Source organism: Leptopilina heterotoma, unplaced genomic scaffold (genome assembly GCF_015476425.1).
Source record: "Leptopilina heterotoma isolate Lh14 unplaced genomic scaffold, ASM1547642v1 Lhet_353, whole genome shotgun sequence".
Classification (NCBI taxonomy): domain Eukaryota; kingdom Metazoa; phylum Arthropoda; class Insecta; order Hymenoptera; family Figitidae; genus Leptopilina; species Leptopilina heterotoma.
In genome coordinates, this window is record NW_025111035.1 from 226369 (window position 1) to 244405 (window position 18037).

The window sequence follows — 18037 nt, forward strand, 5'->3', positions numbered from 1 at the left end:
AATTAAAATAATTTTTTCTTTTGAACAAAATTTTTAAAGATTTAGTAACAAAATTAGATTTATTAGACATTATAATACAGTTGGTTTGAAAAATAAAATTAAGTACATTTGGCAAAAAGTTATGTATATAAAAATGTGACTCAATATAAAACCGCGATTGGCATACACATTTATACGCGACTAAAAATCACTCATTCTTTACAATTACTAATTTCATGATTACTTTTTTTATTGTTCAATATTTTAGTCACCTTTGTACTAAAGAACTGTTTTCGCCACAGCTTTTTTTCGAACTGTAAAGGAAGCTGCGAAGCATCTTGGAAAAATGTTAATTTAACATTTTATTTTCAGAACACTATGATACATAAAACTTATTGTTACTAGTAAAATCATCTATACAGATTCTTTGAATGTTAAAATTGAGTTACTTTTGTTGAAGTAATCTATAGCTATTTATAAATAAAATATAATTTACATATTATTTTTTTTCTGTTTGTAATCGCCTCTTGCGGAAGATATTGCTGAATCGTCTGGGCGATCCCACGGCATTCTGAAAAATTAAAAGAAAATTAGTTCAAGATGAGGAAAGTTACTCTAGTAAGTACGGTTATTTTAAAATGAAATCTTATTAAATTATTGAACAAAGTATATTTGCATAAATAGTGAGAGAAACGTTACCTCATCTTGCTGTCTCGAGGTACTGAAGAGATCCTTTAACCGCCGTGGGGTACCGGTAGTTCTTTTCTCAACTAAATTTCGTTCTCTTAAAATTCGCGACGTTGGAGATTTTGCTTCGTTGCCCTGGAATTAAATTATGAATCAATTCGTCATCCTTTATGGGAACAAATTTTAGTTTCTTGTTTCTTTTAGAGAAAATATCTCTTGAGCATTCAGACATAAAACAAAACTTGATTATTTCAAGGCACTCGAGCAAAGCGAAGAAAAAGTTGTTTTATTTATTTATTTATTATTAATAATGTTCTTAGTCAATATTTTACTAATAAAGTACTAATTATTATTATTTATTATTTTAATAATCTTTAATTAAATTAATTATTCCTGTTTTGCGACAGATACGAATTCGGTTTGTATTGAATTTTCAAATATCTAATATTTGTACGAATTCGTTTATCAAGTTTGATAAGTTTTAATTTTTCATCATTTCTTTAAATTCCTGAATTTAAGAATTAAGCTTCAGTTCGTCTAAATTTTAAACTGAAGAAAATAACTTATAAAAAATTATTTCGATTGTATATAATTTAAAAGGAATTTTGAATCATGATTAATTTGTCATATAAACAAAATATAATTTGTTTGCTTCTAAGATCCGTATTTTTTAGGGCGTGTCACAAATATTTATCATTATTTCTTAACGTTGTCATTTATTAAAAAATCCTGACAATCATTTATTAAAAAATCTTAATATTTTGTGAAAATTTAAATTTTTTAAATGAGAATTTAAATAATTTTATTTTTGCTGTAAGCAATATAATAAAGTTATTATAAAACCCTACGCGAAAAAAACAAATAGAGTAATTTTTACCATTTTCGTAATAAAACCAAAATTCTTAGGAATTTCTTTGTATTTCCGACAACTTTTACTATTTTCGGAGAAAATTTTGCTACGTTAGAAGTACATGCAAAGATCGAGTTATAAATTCAAACTCTAGGACTGAGCATATTGAACAATTTAAACTTTTTTACAGTTTCTTTAAAAATCTTTAAAAAAATATATGAAAATGAAATATTTATTAAAAAGGCAATCCAAAGGTCTGAAATAATAACTTGGTTATATTTCCAGGAAGATTAAATTTCAAAAACAGAATTGTCGACAGTTCATTGGCGACTTTAGAGTTTTCAAAGTGACGTAGCAGATATGTTTATGGAAATGAAGATTGGTAGAGAAACCTGTACTTGAAATAAATCGAATCAGGTAAATTATAAGTAAAAACTCTTTAAAATGTTCGATATAAAGAGTAAAAATTCATTGACATTCAACTAAACTTGGTTAAAATTTAATTTCAAAATCGAAAGAATTTCCAAGTACGAGAATAGGATCTCTTTTATTTGCTGAAAGAATATGTCGACAAGAAATATAATTTTCTGCTAATTACGTAAATCAAGTAGTAGATTCATTGAGAGCGTAACAATATGAAGTTGTAGAAAAATCTCTAGTTATTTAGCCAAGTAACGAATTTGTGTTTGGAAATAGAGAATTTAACTAAAGTCAATATAGAGTATAAATATTTCTTAAGAATCAAGAAAAAAAATGTAAAGAAAAATAATACAGGTGAACTAAATCTCAATGAAGATTGAGAGCAGCTTCTAAAGACCAGAAGCAATTTGTGATTAATTTGGTACAAGGAAATTAATATTAAAATTTAATATACATGTAGATGCAGTCTCACTAAAGCAAATTGTAGACACAGCAATTGAAAACGATGCAGCTAATTAGTAGCGAAGATTATGTCAAAAACTAAATATCAAAGTCAATTCAGAGATTAATAAGCAAACATCTTCTCAAAGCAATTCATTAGTAGAGCATCAACAACTAAAAATTCCCTACTTAACGATAAAGCAAAATGTAAAATCGTTGAAAAGTATATAATTTGATTCACCTGCAACGATAGTCGTCTACCGTTTTTACTTGGTGTAGGAGGTCCAGGTTTTTTATAGGATGTCTAGAAGAAGTCACAATGTATATTATAAAATATAGATTCTGACAAAAAAAAGAACCAAAATCGACGAATAACTAAATCTAAAGTTACCTGAGTTCTCTCTCTTCTTTTCCCCTTTTGGTTCGGAAGCAGACTTTGACTAAGACTGTCGTTAAAAATATCCTCTGTTCCCCCATGCTACAAAATATAATCAAATTTACAAGTAACTGAAAATTATCAACTAAGGTTTTACAAACGAGAGGGCAAAAATCAGTAGAAAGAAGGTGAAGGGAGGGCTAAAGTAGATTAATGAAAGTGGTTTTTTTAGCAGAGGTATCGTCATGGTTTAAACTTATTTCTTGAGATTATTTGAGTTGCTGATTAAAAATCAGGTGTTACATCTTAAAAAATTCAAATAGTGGCCTATTTATTTTCAATTTATATAGAAATTATCCTGCATTTATTTTAGAAAATAAACAACTTTATTTTTAAATAGAAATTTGTATTAACTAAAAGTATTGCACACGTCAAACACACCATTTCTTTGCTTCAAATTCAATATTGTATATTGACTATTTAAATGGCATGTTCTCCTTAATTTTTCTCATAAAATCCTTTGTGGTTAAATTAAAATTTTATAGAAACTTGTAATTATTTCAAGAATTCCGCTAAGGCGCGAATTGTATCCGATAAAATTTAGCTTAAAACTATCAAGTATTTTCCAAGAAAATTTTCGAATTTTGTTTATATTAAAATTTTGCCGATTGTGAAATCAGACTGAAAAAAAATTGTTATGTGTGTTATAATAAATGTACGACTAATTTTGATCAGTCTTGAGGGACTGATTGACTAGCTGCAGATTTATTGACCTTCTCACAAACAAGGAGTGCTATTTATTCTAGAGGAATGTGATCTCGCTTTCGAGAGAGGCGCCTGCTCTCCCTCTGGCGGACGAAGTGGGAACTTTTTGCTTCGGAGTTGCCCAGGAAAGCAAATCTAAAAGATACTGCGCTTAATTCACTCATCTGCACTCATTGGTTGAATTAAGGTCCCTTTATTTCAAAGAAATATTTTTTTAAATCTCAGTTAATAAGATGATTAAAAAATGCCTTGAAAAATACTTGATGTTGTACGCAAAGGTTTTCTAAAGTTTAATATTGTTTAACAAAACATTGAATTTCCGCGACATCATAATTAAATATATATTTTTCCCCACATCTCTATAAAATGTCAGTTTAATGCACAAGGAATTTCGTGAGAAGTATTTTTTGAAGGTTTTTGAAGATCTCACCTTTATGTCCTCTTCGGTTAGCCCTAGAGGTTGGAACTGCGTTTCGGCAGGATAGGAAGACTTCAAATGTGGTTTACAGAGAGAATTTCTCATTTGCAAAACCGAGACCCGATTGAAATCTGAGTTAATAGTACTGGTACGACCTTCCTTCATATCAGCTGAAATTAGGCATTAAACAAGAAAATTGGTTAAATAGAAAATACTTGAAAAATATTTCCACATGCTTATAATTGTGTCTTCGTACCTAAATACACATTATTGAAGACTTCTCCCTCTTCATCTTCGGCATTGAATGCATTTCCCATTACTTGCAAACCTTGAAGACTACGTCTTCTCGTGAAAGATTCCTCTTCAATAATTTGGAAAGTTTGCACACCTTTTCGGAAGTCCGTCGTTGTGAAATCCCTTCTGTCCAAACTGAAAACAAAACGGAAAACTATCAGTATGAAATATTTAATGGATAATAAATCATAACTTAATTTGCAAAAATAGCAATTGAAAAAAGGAAAAAGTGAAAGAAATACCTTGCTGTTTTGTTCAGCGATGACAATACTTGTCTTTGATGCAAATCCTTAATATCATTATTGAATTTCAAACTCATTTCCTTCATTTGCTTGAAAGCGCCTTCCTTTTCTTGTTTCTCAGCCAAAAGTTTATCACAAACTTCCCAATGTCGGGAAGTTAATTCCGTCACGTGCTCCTTATATTTATTAATTTCCTCAGTATGCTTGCGACATTGTTGCTCGATCTTTGCTTGTAAACTCTTAACCTTCTCTTGAATTGTTTGCTCTTGCTTCATTGTCAATTTCTGCATTTGTTCGTTGTAAGCAAGTTTCTAGAAAATACAAGTTATTGTAAATAAAAAAATTACACTTATCCAAAAACTTTTCTAATTACAAAAAATTACCGGTCATTTTACATTTTGTTTCTAAAATCTGTTTTGAAATTTGAAATTCGAAATTAAAAATACTTTTAAACTGAAATTTTGAATCTAAATCTTTTAAAAATGCTTGAAAATCAAAATTTATTTTATGGATTTGATTTCTAAGTATTTTGTTTCTTTTGTTTAAAAAAGTGAAATATATTACCATTTTTTCCTTGAGTTTATCCAACTTGACCTCGTACTCATCGTGAATCTCCTTAATTCGATTATCAATTTTCGAAACGGCAATTTTACCCTCATCATCCTTCTCTGTTATCTGACCTCTTAAGGATTCAATTTCCGCCTTCAGGCATCGATTTTCCTCCCCCAGGTGTGCCGTTTCCATTTTCAGATTCGTATTCTCTTCCTCGAAACACTTTACTTTCTCCAAATAATCTTTTTCCGCTTCCGAATTGCCACTTTGAATGCTCTTCAATTTCGTTAATTCACTTCTCAGTTCATCGATATTTTTCTCCAACTTCGCATTCCTTATTCGAATGTTATCTAATTTCTCCTTAACATCTCTCTTCTCTTTATTTACATTTTGCAGTTGTAGTTCCAATTTCTTGAAATTCTCCGCTGAATATTTTACATGATTCGCCTCCGGACTATTGTTGTACTTGTTCACCATTGACACAAATGATTCTAGTCTCTTTTCGGTTACTTCCATTTCGTTAATCGTGGTCTCAAGTCCTTTAATGTCGGACTGTAGAATTTCTTTTTCATTCTCCAACTGAATGTTGCTGTCGTTGTTTTTAATTTTTTCCTCAATGCATAAAAATTTGTTTATCGAAACATCGGTTAAGGAAGTTAACAATTGTAGGTTCTGTTGTGTGTAGGTGGAGAAAATATTTTGCAAAACTGCTTTTTCTTTGTGTATATTTTTCAGTTCGTCAGAATCTGATTGATGTTTAAAGAAAGTATCGTAGAATTTATTCAGACTCGTATTCCAGGTTTCTTCAAGTTTCGATAATTTTTTGTGATAATCTTCTCGAGTCTTTGTTGCCCTCAACAATATTTCGTGGAGGAGACTTTTTTCTACAATTAATTTATCGATGTGGACTTTCTGCTCTTGTTCCTTGTTTTTTAGTTCTTTTACTAAATTTTCTAACTCGAATTTTTCTTTCTCGATTTCTGTGACAATGTCCCCTAGACGTATTTTCTGCGAGATGCATTCTTCCAAATTTTCGCATTGTTGGCTGGAATTCTCGATCAATTCGTTCTCGATAATGGACATATTTTTCAAATCTTCGGATTCGTGTTTCATTTCATTCGATATTTCCTGATTCAAATTAGCATCACTTGTTTCTAATTTTACTTCTTCCTTTTTAATCAGATTTTCTGGTGATTCATGATCTGCTTTCAGTTTCGATATCAAATTGTTCTTGAAATTATTTTGTTGGACCAATCGGGAAATTTTGCTTTGCGTTGAATTTAGTTTATTACTCAGCAACGTGTTGCGTTCTTTCAACTCCCGAATCGAGGAATTAAGGACTTCTTGCTCTTTTCTTGCTTCACTCAAATCGGTTTGATTCGATGAATTCTCTCTCTGTAGTTCTTCTTTCTCTTGATTAATATCTCGTATGCAATTTTCCAGTTGACTTAATTTTTCACCACTCAGCTGCAAATCGTATTTTAAGGAAACATTTATTCGAAGCATTTCGTTCACCTTTTCTTCTAATTTTGCTGTAATTTCATTTTTCATCGACGATTCTTCTGCAATTTCACCTGAAATCGATTTTCTTTTCCCCGAAGCGTCATCTTTTGGAGCAACTTTATCAGCAGAAGAGAATTCTTCGTGAGCTTTTATCAAACTTTCGATAACAGCATTTAATTCACACTCAAAGGAGATTTTCTCTTCTCTCAACAAATTTTGTTCGTTTTCTAAAGTTTTTATAATTGATTCTCTTGCATTCAATTCTTGTGTAAGGGAATCAGACTTTTCATCAGATGCTCTTAATTCCTGTTCCAGTGACAATTTCTCTTGTTGCAGGTTCGAAACATTCATTTCAAAAGAATTGAGTGCTTGATTCTTTTCCTCTAATTTTTCTTCAACAGCAAGATTTTTCTTCGTAATCAGAGACAATTCTTCACTTAAGTGATCATTACTGCTTTGTAAATCTTTGACCTCTTGTTCCAAAAGCCCGATAGACTTGTTTTTATCCTCCAAGTCGGTTTGGTTCTGACAAAGAAGACTTTGCACCGAATTCAAGTTCTCTTCCAAAGCAATTTTCTGGTGTTTTAAATTTTTCACCTCGTTGACTAAAGTACACAGATTCACAATTTTTTCCATTAATTCCTCTTCCCTTAATTCCATATTTTCTTGTTCTAACGAGTTTTTGAATTCGTTCAAATTCTTCGCAATTGCGTCCAAAGACGGTGAGAATTCACTATTTTCTGAAAATACAACTTTGGAAAATTCGTCTAGAATCGAATTTCTATAGTTTAGAGACCCCTGGAGTTTTTGAATTGCACTCGAATTTTGCTTGATAGTTTCCTTGAGTTCCAGAACTTTAGAACTAGTTTCATCAAGTGAATCCTTGATTTCCATTTTTTCTTGTTCGTGAATTTTGATTTCTTCATTCAGTTTCAAAACTTCGGCATCCAGAGTCTTTAAGTGATGGCTCTTTCCTTCAAGATCGAGATTTAGATTTTCGATCCTATCTTCAGAAGTTTTGTTCAAATTTTCCAATTTGGAAATCAATTCCTCTTCTTCGGTGATTTTTGTTCTTAATTCGTATACCAACGAATCCAGGTCCGCTGCTCTTTTAACTTCTTCACTTAGAGAATCTTCGACAGCCAGTAATTTTTTGTTCAAGTTAATTTCGTTGAGACAGTACTCTTCCAATTGATTCTTCATTACTCGAGTCTCTTCCAAAGACTTTGAATTTTCTTCGCTTAGTTTTTCCACCCGATCGCAAGAAAGTAAGAGTTCCGATTGCACTCGATGGAAATTTTCCTCGACCACTTTCATAAGTTCAATTTGTTGACAAAGATTTTTATTCTCCTCCTTCGATTCGAGTAATTCGGAATTTTTCTCACTTAAACTACTGATTAGATTCGATTTCTCAATGCCAGCGTTCTCGATCTGATGGTTCAGTTCCAAAATTTCAGTTTCTAATTCCGAGGTCTTGCGATCCTTCTCCTCGGCTTCGTGATTTAGATTTTTGATCGTAGACTCAAGGCAGTCGTTTAAGTCCTGAATGTTGGAAATTAATTTCTCTTTTTCGACAATCTGGGATTTAACATCGGTGACTATCGACTCGAAATCGGCGATTCTTTTAATTTCCAGATTTAAAGAATCTTCCATCGAGAGTAATTTTTTGTTTAAATTAATTTCGTTCACGTTGTAGTGTTCTAGTTGATTTTTCATTAGTTGGGTTTCTTCTAATAAATTTTTATTTTCTTGACCTAATGTTTCTACTTTTTCCGAAGAAATCTTCAAATCTGAATCAACTTCTTGATACTTCTGCTCAATTAATTTTGTCAGTTGCACTTGATCTTCGTTTGTTTTCTTCAAGGCAGCTATTTCCAAATTTGCTTCATTTACCGAAGTGGTGAGATTAGAAATTTCGATCCCGTTCTTTGTAGTCAAATCATTAAGTCGCAAAATTTCGGACTCCAATTTCGAGGAGTGATGTTCTTTTTCTTCGATATCGCACTTTAGTTTTTTGACCGTTTCTTCTAAATTAACGTTCTCGTTTTCCAATTTGGAGACAATTTCCTCTTTTTCCTGAATTTTTTGTCTCGAATCCGAAAGTGATGACTCCAAATCAGTAGATCTGTTAATTTCCTGATTTAATGATTCTTCTAAGGTTGATAATCTTCTATTCAGATCGATTTCGTTGAGAGTAAACTCTTCTATTTGCTTCTTCATTATTTCTGACTCTTTCAGTAGATTTGTATTCTCCAGATTTAGTTTCTCTACATTTTCGCAAGAGAGTCGATATTCTGATTCGATTACTTGGTACTTCTGCTCCACTGCCCTCGTCGCTTCAATTTGATCTTGTTTGGATTTTTCCAACAGAAGTATTTCTGAATTTGCTTCATTTATCCTGTCCGTAAGATTCGATATTTCGGTGTTATTGTTTTTAATCATTTCGTTTAAATCCGAAATTTCAGCTTCTAATTTCGAGGAGTACCGATCTTTTTCTTCCGCGTCGGAGTTTAGTTTTTTTATTTTACTTTCTAAACTGTTGTTCACTTCTTCGAGTTTGGATACAAGTTTACCTTTTTCTTCAATTTCGGTTCGAGTTTTCGAAAGTGACGATTCCAATTCTTCAGTTCTTGCAATTTCCAGATTTAATGAATCTTGTGTAAAGGATAATTTATCATTAAGTTCGATTTCATTGACTCTATATTTTTCTAGTTGAATAGTCATGAGTTTTGTCTCTTCTAGTAATTTCCCATTTTCTTCACTCAATTTTTCTACAATTTCGGTGGAAGTTTCAAGTTCTGATTTCACCCTGCATAATTCCTGCTCCATCGCGTTCATTAAATCTACTTTTTGATAAAGATCTTTATTCGTATCTTTTAATACCAGTATTTCAGAGTTTGCTCCATTTATCGTATCGGTTAGTTTTAATTTTTCAATTTCATTGGTTTTTATCAGATCATTTAGTTTTAAAATATCGGATTCCAATTGCGAGGAGTGATGATCCTTTCTCTGGGCTTCGCTGTTTAGAGTTTTAATTGTGCCTTCTAAGTCGGAGTTCGAATCTTCTAATTTAGATACAAGTTTATCTTTTTCTTCGATTTCGGTTCGACTTTTCGAAAGTGAGGATTCCAACTCTGCTGTTTTTGCAATTTCCAGATTTAAAGAATCTTCCGTAGCTAGTAATTTTTTATTTAAATCGATTTCGTTGATATTGTACTGCTCTAGTTGACCTTTCATTAACTGTGTTTCTTCTAATAAATTTTTATTTTCTTGACCTAATGTTTCTACTTTTTCCGAAGAAATCTTTAAATCTGAATCAAGTTCTTGATATTTCTGCTCAATTAATTTTGTTAGTTCCACTTGATCTTCATTTGTTTTCTGCAAGGCAGCTATTTCCGAATTTGCCTGATTTATCGAACTGGTGAGATTCGATATTTCGACGCCGTTCTTCGTAATCAACTCATTTAGTTGCAAAATTTCGGACGCTAATTGCGAGGAGTGACGATCCTTTTCTTCAACATCGCGATTCAGATTGTTAACAGTACTCTCCAGATGAACGTTCAAATCTTCTAATTTAGACACAATTTTCTCTGTTTCTTCAAGCTTTCCCCGAATCTCCGAATTTGACGACTCCAAATCAGCAGTTCTTCGAATTTCTTGATTTAAAGATTCTTCCATGGTCACTAATTTACTATTCAAAGCTATCTCGTTGACATTATACTTTTCTAACTGAACATTCAACTGTTGAGTTTCCTCCAATAATTTTCCATTTTCTTCACTTAATTTCTCCACCCTATCGCAAGAAACTTGGAGTTCTGATTTTACTTCTTGAAATTTCTTTTCTATTATTTTCATCTGTTCGATTTGCTGATGAAGAACCTGATTAGACTCCTTTAATTGTTGACATTCTAGATCAAGAGATTTTGAGTATTTAGAGATAGAAGCGAGTTCATTTTGGACCTTAATTGTCTCTTCTTTCGCCTCTTGCAACTGAATTTCAATTACTGAGCTGAGTGATTCACTGGTATTTAAAAAAGATGATGCATTGGCGGTGTGCACATGTTCGTATTCGAAGCTCTCTTCGTTGAAAGACACTTTGTTAATTTCCTTAACGTGACATCGGAGTTCTTCATTTTCTTTCTTTAATTCAAATAAAGCAAAATCGCTTTGCTTTATTTTACTACTTAAAGTTTCGAAATTTTTCTTATAGTATTCGTGTTCTTGTAAAATTTCAGTGCTTTGAGTCTCAAATGTAATGACTTTTCTCGCTAATGCTTCTTTCTCATCTTGGAGCTTATCATTTTCCTTTTGCAGGTCGAGAATGTACTTTTCTAGATCTTTTATCTCCTCCCTGAAAACAAAATTAATTCGAAATTATAATTTTAGTCGAAATAAAAATTTAGTCGATTAAAAATACAGAAAACTCAAAAAAGTCGTTTATTTAAAATTTTATTTTTTGTTTCCCTAACCTTTTGACCAACAAATTTTTATAATTAGTTAATATTTCGAATGAAACACTTACTTATAAACATCAGGTTTCAACGTATAAGTTTTCTTGCACGATTTTGGAGTCAGCGGTCTTGTCAATTCGTCTTTTAAAAACTTAATCTCCTTTTCCTTATTTTGTAAGGCTTCTTGAAGAGCCAAGTTTCTGTCCTGTTGAATCCTCAAGTCTTCAGTGATGTCGCTCTTCTCACAACGCTCCATTTCAAGTTCTGCTTTCAATTTTCTCAACTCGAAGGCTTTTTGAGACACTTCATAATGCTTTTGGACCGAGCGCGCCGCAGGAGAACTAAAGAAGTCCCTGAGTGGTTTACCCTTTGGTGTCATGTAAGGGGTTTTCGGACACGCAATGCTGGCGACTTCGGCATCGTTGAGTTCGGAAATTGTTGACTCCAAGAACTCTTTCGTAATATTATTTCCATAGGAAAGTGCGCTCTCGAGAAACATCTTTATTTTAACCTGAGTTTCATTGTCGAGCTTCGCACACATCTGTTTGTGGAAAATTGGCTCTTGTGACGTTCGTAGCAATAAAAGTGATGTAATAAGGACGGAGTCGGCGAGCAATTTTTTGTCGTTAAATTCGAATTTAAAAAATGGATATTCATCTGTAAAAAGAAAAATTTTTAATTTTATACAAATAAGATGAAATGGGAAATGTTTGAATTTTTGAGTAATATTATGGCTGTAAAATTCACTGATCTTTCCCTAACTAATTAATAAAATTTTTATAATTATTTTGTGGATGTTTAAAGGAAAAAAATCTTAGACTTTTCCCTAACTTACGACCATAAATACATTCGAATTTAATCTGAGTAAGATAAATCGACAGAAGACGAGAAGAATAATTGAAAAAAACTAAATTGATCAAGGTTGCCACAAAAATTTAACTTCCTTTTTTTACTGATTTCCAGACAGAATTTTTGACTTTTTCCCAGACCCTAAAAAATATTCTGATTCACTCTAAAAATTATTAGATTCTGAGACAAATGTTCTAATACATTTATTTAAGAATTTCCTTAATTGTAAAATTATTTGAAAACATCAATAACTTGTTTTCTAAATAAATATTTAATCATTATTATTTTTCCATTGGAATTAAGATGTTCAAAAATCCCAAATTCAAACCTTCTCAAATTGAACAACTCATAAGAATATTACTATAAAATATAAAGACGACCGAGTGACAAAATCATTATTTTATAGTATAAGAATATTGTTACCGTAACTACTTCAAAATTATTTTCATCATTTCAATTCAATTATCATTTTCTACAATTTTTCTTGAAATCAATTATTTTTTAATAGTATTTTCCTTGAAAATTTTTAAATCCATGTTTACAATATACCCTATCTTCTTAATTTAATTACCTTGCAGAAAAAGTTTGAGTAATTCTTTTTCTGTTAAGCTGTTTTCTTGGTCTTTCCAAAAGCTGAAACAGAAATTTATTAAAACTTATAACACTGAAAAAAAAGTATGAAATTTTATAAAAGTTTTTTTTTCAATTTTTATAGACAATATGTTACAAATTATTAATTTTTAGTGGAAATTAAATATTGTAAGTTTCAGTAAACGATTATACTATACGAAACCTTATATTAAAAATATCCCCCACAGCACCGAAAATTTCCTAAAAATTTAAACAATTTTCTCTAAACATTGCAAGTAAATATTTAATAAATTTTCGGTGCTGCGGGGAATGAGATTAGCGTAACTGGCGTAACTTTTGTTCTGATTCTTCTTTAAAATGATATACATATTTATAAATTTAAATAACACATATTTTTATAAAACTCATAAAAATATATTTACCTAATGGATGTAACGATTTTATTAAAAATGTTTTTTTCTCCTAATTCGTCAAAATCCTTGACTGGAGAATCCAACAATTCTAGACAATTTACCTGTAAATAAAAATTAATTTTGTTGTTAATAAATTTAAAGAAAAAGTTTTTCAAATCTATTACAAGTAAAAGAATTTTAAACAAATAATATTATTTATTATATATTATATTATAATATAATTTATTTTTGAAGTTAAAATTCTAAATGTCGCAAAACAACGCCTGAGATATCTATCAAATCTCTATGAAAGAAAAATGGATAAAAAGCTTACTTTTATTTAGACAAATTATTAGAAATTAATAGATCTTTAAATATTAGAAAAGTAAGAAATAAGATGACAAATGCGATACTTTTCAAAATATGAGGTACTTTAATAATACTTTTTATAACAATTGACAAGCAAGTTGACAAGTAAAGAAAGTAAACAAAAATGAACCCTTTAATGATGCGGTTTAATAAAAATAAGATAAGATGCATTTTTTAATGTTTCAAAGGCCACACTTAAGAAAAGTCTAATAACATTAGTAACAGAAGTTTGAATTTTCTTTTATAAATAAGCAGAACACTATTGACAAGATGAATGAAAGTGAACTTACCCATTCTAAAATAACTTGAGACCAAGGTGCCATGATTTATAAAAAAATAAATAAATTCACTTTAACACAAGTTAATTGAAAAACACATATCACATAATTCCAAATTTATACACTTCTTAAAACACAATTATCTATTTATATTCAGCATTTAATTCACAATTGCTTAGGCATCATAAAAACAAACAATCGTATATAACCGTTGAAGCTTCAACGACTAAAATTTAAATTACGGCACGGTTTATAATTTAGTTACAGAGAACTAGATGAGCAACCTTCATATTCATTTTCAATGCACTGGTCAAATGGGAGGAGGGAACCTCTGAAATCTGATACTTATGGTGCTCTCACAGCTTTGATACTGTGCACTCCGCATGGACGGATCTTTATTGTCCTTTGACCTTTATTTTTATTTTTGTATTTGTGTTCAAAGCGAACAAACATCACGTGGTTGGTGAATAGTAAAAATTGTCGGCACACGTGAATAAAGTAGTAAGTTGATTTGTTTTTAATATGATGATTTTTTTAAATATTTAATTTACTGACTGATCGAAATATCAAATTTATATACATAATCATAATCTATATAATCTACAATTCTCCACAAATTGCGAACATTAATTTAAATATATTTAATTAAAAACACTTTATTCTAGCCTAAAATTAATTAAATAAATTGTTAACAATACTATAGGATAATAGAATTATTCCTTTTATCTTTTTATAGTGTATTAAGGGGAAACTTGGACTACATTTTTAACTATATCAAGAAAATGATTTAAATCTTCCAAAAATTATTTTTATAGTATTTTTTTGAGAGGAAAACAATGGTCAGAAAATATAACCATTTTTTAATTTTTATTTTTCTTAAAAATTGATAGATTTTTAAATTCATTCATAATTTTGTAGAAAATTTGTTTTTTGTATCCACAAAAAAATTACCGAATGAAAGAATTGATTTTTACAATTTTTGAAGCATTTTTTTCTTAAAAAACGTAGTTTTTATATTGAAAAGACTAAAGAAATACCATTGTTATTCAATGTTTTATTGTTAAAAACAACTGATAATCTCATTGTTATTGTTAAATTAACATGGAAACTAATGGTAGACTTGAACTTTAAACTAAGATTTTCTCTAAATTAGGTTTTTAGCACTTCTAACCTTTTAATTATATTCTTTTAGTTCTGGCGTTTAGATTGTGGACTGAAATACTTGAAATTACTTGTACTTTTTCACTTTTTAGAAATTGATGACCACAAGGTTTTTAACAATAAAATGGACCGCAATGTTATATCGAGAATTGGACCATCAGTACTAAATGCGGATCTTTCTGAATTGCACAAAGAATCCCAACGGCTTTTAGATAATGGTGCTGATTATATTCACTTAGATGTTATGGATGGCCACTTTGTTCCAAACATTACCTTTGGTCATCCTGTTGTCAAGTGTTTACGCAATAAAATTAAGGATGCATTTTTTGAGACTCATATGATGGTTTCAAAACCTGAACAGGTATTAATATTCATTCATCTTTATTATACTTTAATATAATATATAATTAATTAATATAATTTAATAATAATCCTCGATGAAAGGTACAGTTAGTTTCATCAGTCTAAATAATAAATTTATTTTTAGTGGATAGAACCCATGGCCGATGCAGGTGTAAATCAATATACATTCCATGTCGAACCTGTTGAAGATGTTTCCTCGATTTGCAGAAAAGTGAGGGAAGCAGGAATGAAGGTAAATTATTTTATACACTAAGATAACTAAAATCAAGGAGACCTAATGACTCTCCCTATAAATAAATAAATATTAATAATGACAAAAAATGTACATAATAATAAGAATTGAATGGAATGAATTATTATGAATATGAATACAAAAATTATAATTGATTGGAAATTAGGCAGAGAACAAAGTCGACTGATCTAGTTATTTAAAAATATTTCTTTTCTATGCAGGTTGGCGTAGCTTTAAAACCAGGAACTCTTGTGGATGTAGTAGAGAAATACGTCGAAGAAGTTGATATGATTCTCGTTATGACAGTTGAACCAGGATTTGGTGGACAAAAGTTTATGGAACCAATGATGAAAAAAGTAGAGTGGATACGAAAAAACTATCCTACAATGGACATTGAAGTTGATGGAGGAGTTGGACCGAGTAACATTAACGTTTGCGCGAAGGTAAATACACCAACATTTTTTCCGTTTGCTTATAAAATGTTCAAGTATTTTAATCTCTTTAACTTTACTGTTTAAGGCTGGAGCAAACATGATAGTAGCTGGAACTGCTGTGATTCAAGCCAATGATCAGGCTAAAGTTATTAAAGTCTTGAGAGATGCAGTAGATGACGAACTAGGAAGAAAATGAAATTAAAAATGAAGTAAATATTTTTTATACGATACTATATTATATATAAAACCAAAAGGTATTTATATTTTGAATACATGCAAAAGTCTTCAATTCAGGTATAAAATAATCAATTCTCATGTGGTGAGAATGTAAAAAGTGATAATACACGTGGATCAATTTCAGAATTATTTTATTCTGATTTATTTGTTTGGTTTCAATAATCATTTTAATGCTGTAAATCAAAGTTTATTGAATATATTCTAAAAAGATATATTGGTGGGACAAAGTCAGGTAAATTTTATATTAATAAAAATTATAATATTGTATAAAGTCGCTCTATACAAATTCTTAATTTATGTGTTACTTATTTCTAAGTTAAACCCTTTTTATTTTTTCTTACTATTTTTTACTATTTCGCGCGGCTGTTCTTTTGCTGTTCTTCTTTTAAAATTATTTCCTTCATTCTTTATTTTTTAAATCTATTTCCCGAATTTTTTATGGATTATTTATGACTTTTTTATTTTTATTTTTACATGTAACAAAGTGACGTTTCATTAGATGATTACTAATAAATTTAGTTCCGCATTTTTGGCAGGGCACACCCTTACAAATTTTAAAGTGATTTTTGTATGTTGAATTTTTAATTTTCTTTTTACATGTAGGACACAGAGTTCTGTAAATATCTAAAATTTGATATACTTTCTTTTGTTTTATTCCAGCGCAACGCACATCTTTTCTATTTCTAATCGGTTCCTTTGATTTGATTATCGTTTCTTCTTGTTCTATCTCAAAATTTGCTTCTTCATTGTTGAATAATACTTGTGCTTTTCTGGATGCTTCATTTAGAATTTCTGTTTCCATCCTTCTTTGCATTGTTTTTTTAATATTTAGGGCTCCACTTCCTAAGTTGAAAATATTTATTCATAAAACAAAATTTGAATATGTGACACGCTTCGAAGAAAGAAGCAAATATTCTAAAAATTACATTCTTAACCTCGAATTGTTTGCTTCAATATACACCTTTTTTCAGAGCGCGACACAGAGTTAAATAATAATTTAATAAGAAGACAGTGACTTGCCTTTATCGTAGAAAATGTTGTCTTCATCGTTATTACCATTATTACTAGCGTTAGCAATTGATTGTGTAATAATCCAAACTTCACGTTCAATTTCTGCAGCGCACAAGTTAGCCGCTTGACGATTGCTGAAACGTTTGTGGTACATTTCAAACCATTGTTGAGTGTAAAAAATTTTCGGATTAATAGACAGACCATGTTTTCGTTCAAGATGGACGAGTAAATGAACTGACTTAAATGTATCCTCGCAACCGTCACAAAAGTGGCAGGAGTACATTTGATTCGTCACCTCATTTCTTATTCGTAAACTTTCTTCACGTTGTCGTATTTCCTCAACGACTCGTTGCATCATTTCTCCTGTAAAAACAATTTTAAATATAAACCGTTAAAAAAAACAGAAGAGAGTTTGATTCTCCACTAGGCAAATGTAAAAACTCACCCATGTGTCGTTTCCAGTCCTGTGGAACAATATCCTTATTGTAAAAGGTTTCTTTAAATTCTCTTTGCCAGATATCGTCATTAAAAATTTTCAGCGGCACGTGCAGTTGGTGGTACACGATGAGATGACGTCGCAAACTTTCAATTCCAAGATACATACCATTACTTCGATAACGGCACAAATAGCAAAATTGTTTTTCCCTGTGTTTTGCACGAACATGTTTGCGAAATTCGAGCATGCTGCTTGTTTCAAATTGACAGTTATCAGCACCAGGACCAGTGGCGATCTCTCGACATCGATAAACCTTCTCTTTAGTCAAATGATGAACAACGAAATGGTATCGTAATTCGGCTGGATTGAAATACTTTTCATTTATCTTAGGGCACATGGAACACTTTAGTTGCCGATTATTCGACTTCACAATACGAAAGTTTGGGTACATTTTTTCCACATCCACTGGGGCAATTATACTGTCAGTGTAGTTGCATTGACAATTAATTTTAAAAGACTCAAGCAGTTGATCAAACACACCAGAAAAATGAATCGACTCTGATAGATTAACCCCCAAGTCAATGGTCTGGAAGTAGACATTCTCGCGCAACAAAACACAACTGCCGGGATGTTGCACAAAAATATCGTACTTGATACCATTATCTTCCAACCAGGATGGTAAGATAATAAAACGACCATGACTCAG

At 30.6% G+C, this 18037-nt stretch overlaps 2 protein-coding genes across 4 annotated transcripts; one reads left to right on the forward strand and one right to left on the reverse strand.

Moving 5' to 3' along the window:
* Positions 1-40: 40 nt before the first annotated feature.
* LOC122505363 (golgin subfamily B member 1-like) lies at positions 41-13692 on the reverse strand. Of its 3 annotated transcripts, XM_043616899.1 has the most exons (12): positions 13470-13692; positions 12841-12932; positions 12399-12460; positions 11050-11635; positions 5037-10878; positions 4473-4783; positions 4193-4365; positions 3949-4106; positions 2769-2855; positions 2619-2681; positions 679-801; positions 41-550 (listed from the first exon to the last, which is right to left on the reverse strand). In XM_043616899.1, exons 1-12 carry the CDS (start codon positions 13500-13502, stop codon positions 479-481), a joined length of 7602 nt encoding a protein of 2533 aa, XP_043472834.1. In that variant the 5' UTR covers positions 13503-13692; the 3' UTR covers positions 41-478. The 3 variants fall into 3 exon arrangements, with proteins under 3 accessions (XP_043472834.1, XP_043472835.1, XP_043472836.1); XM_043616900.1 differs by lacking the exon at positions 2619-2681 and having other exon boundaries at positions 13470-13691; XM_043616901.1 differs by lacking the exons at positions 2619-2681; positions 2769-2855 and having other exon boundaries at positions 13470-13691.
* A 113-nt stretch (positions 13693-13805) lies between these two features.
* LOC122505367 (ribulose-phosphate 3-epimerase) lies at positions 13806-16177 on the forward strand. The gene is made up of 5 exons (XM_043616914.1): positions 13806-13958; positions 14711-14979; positions 15106-15213; positions 15435-15656; positions 15733-16177. Exons 2-5 carry the CDS (start codon positions 14743-14745, stop codon positions 15841-15843), a joined length of 678 nt encoding a protein of 225 aa, XP_043472849.1. The 5' UTR covers positions 13806-13958; positions 14711-14742; the 3' UTR covers positions 15844-16177.
* Positions 16178-18037: the final 1860 nt, after the last annotated feature.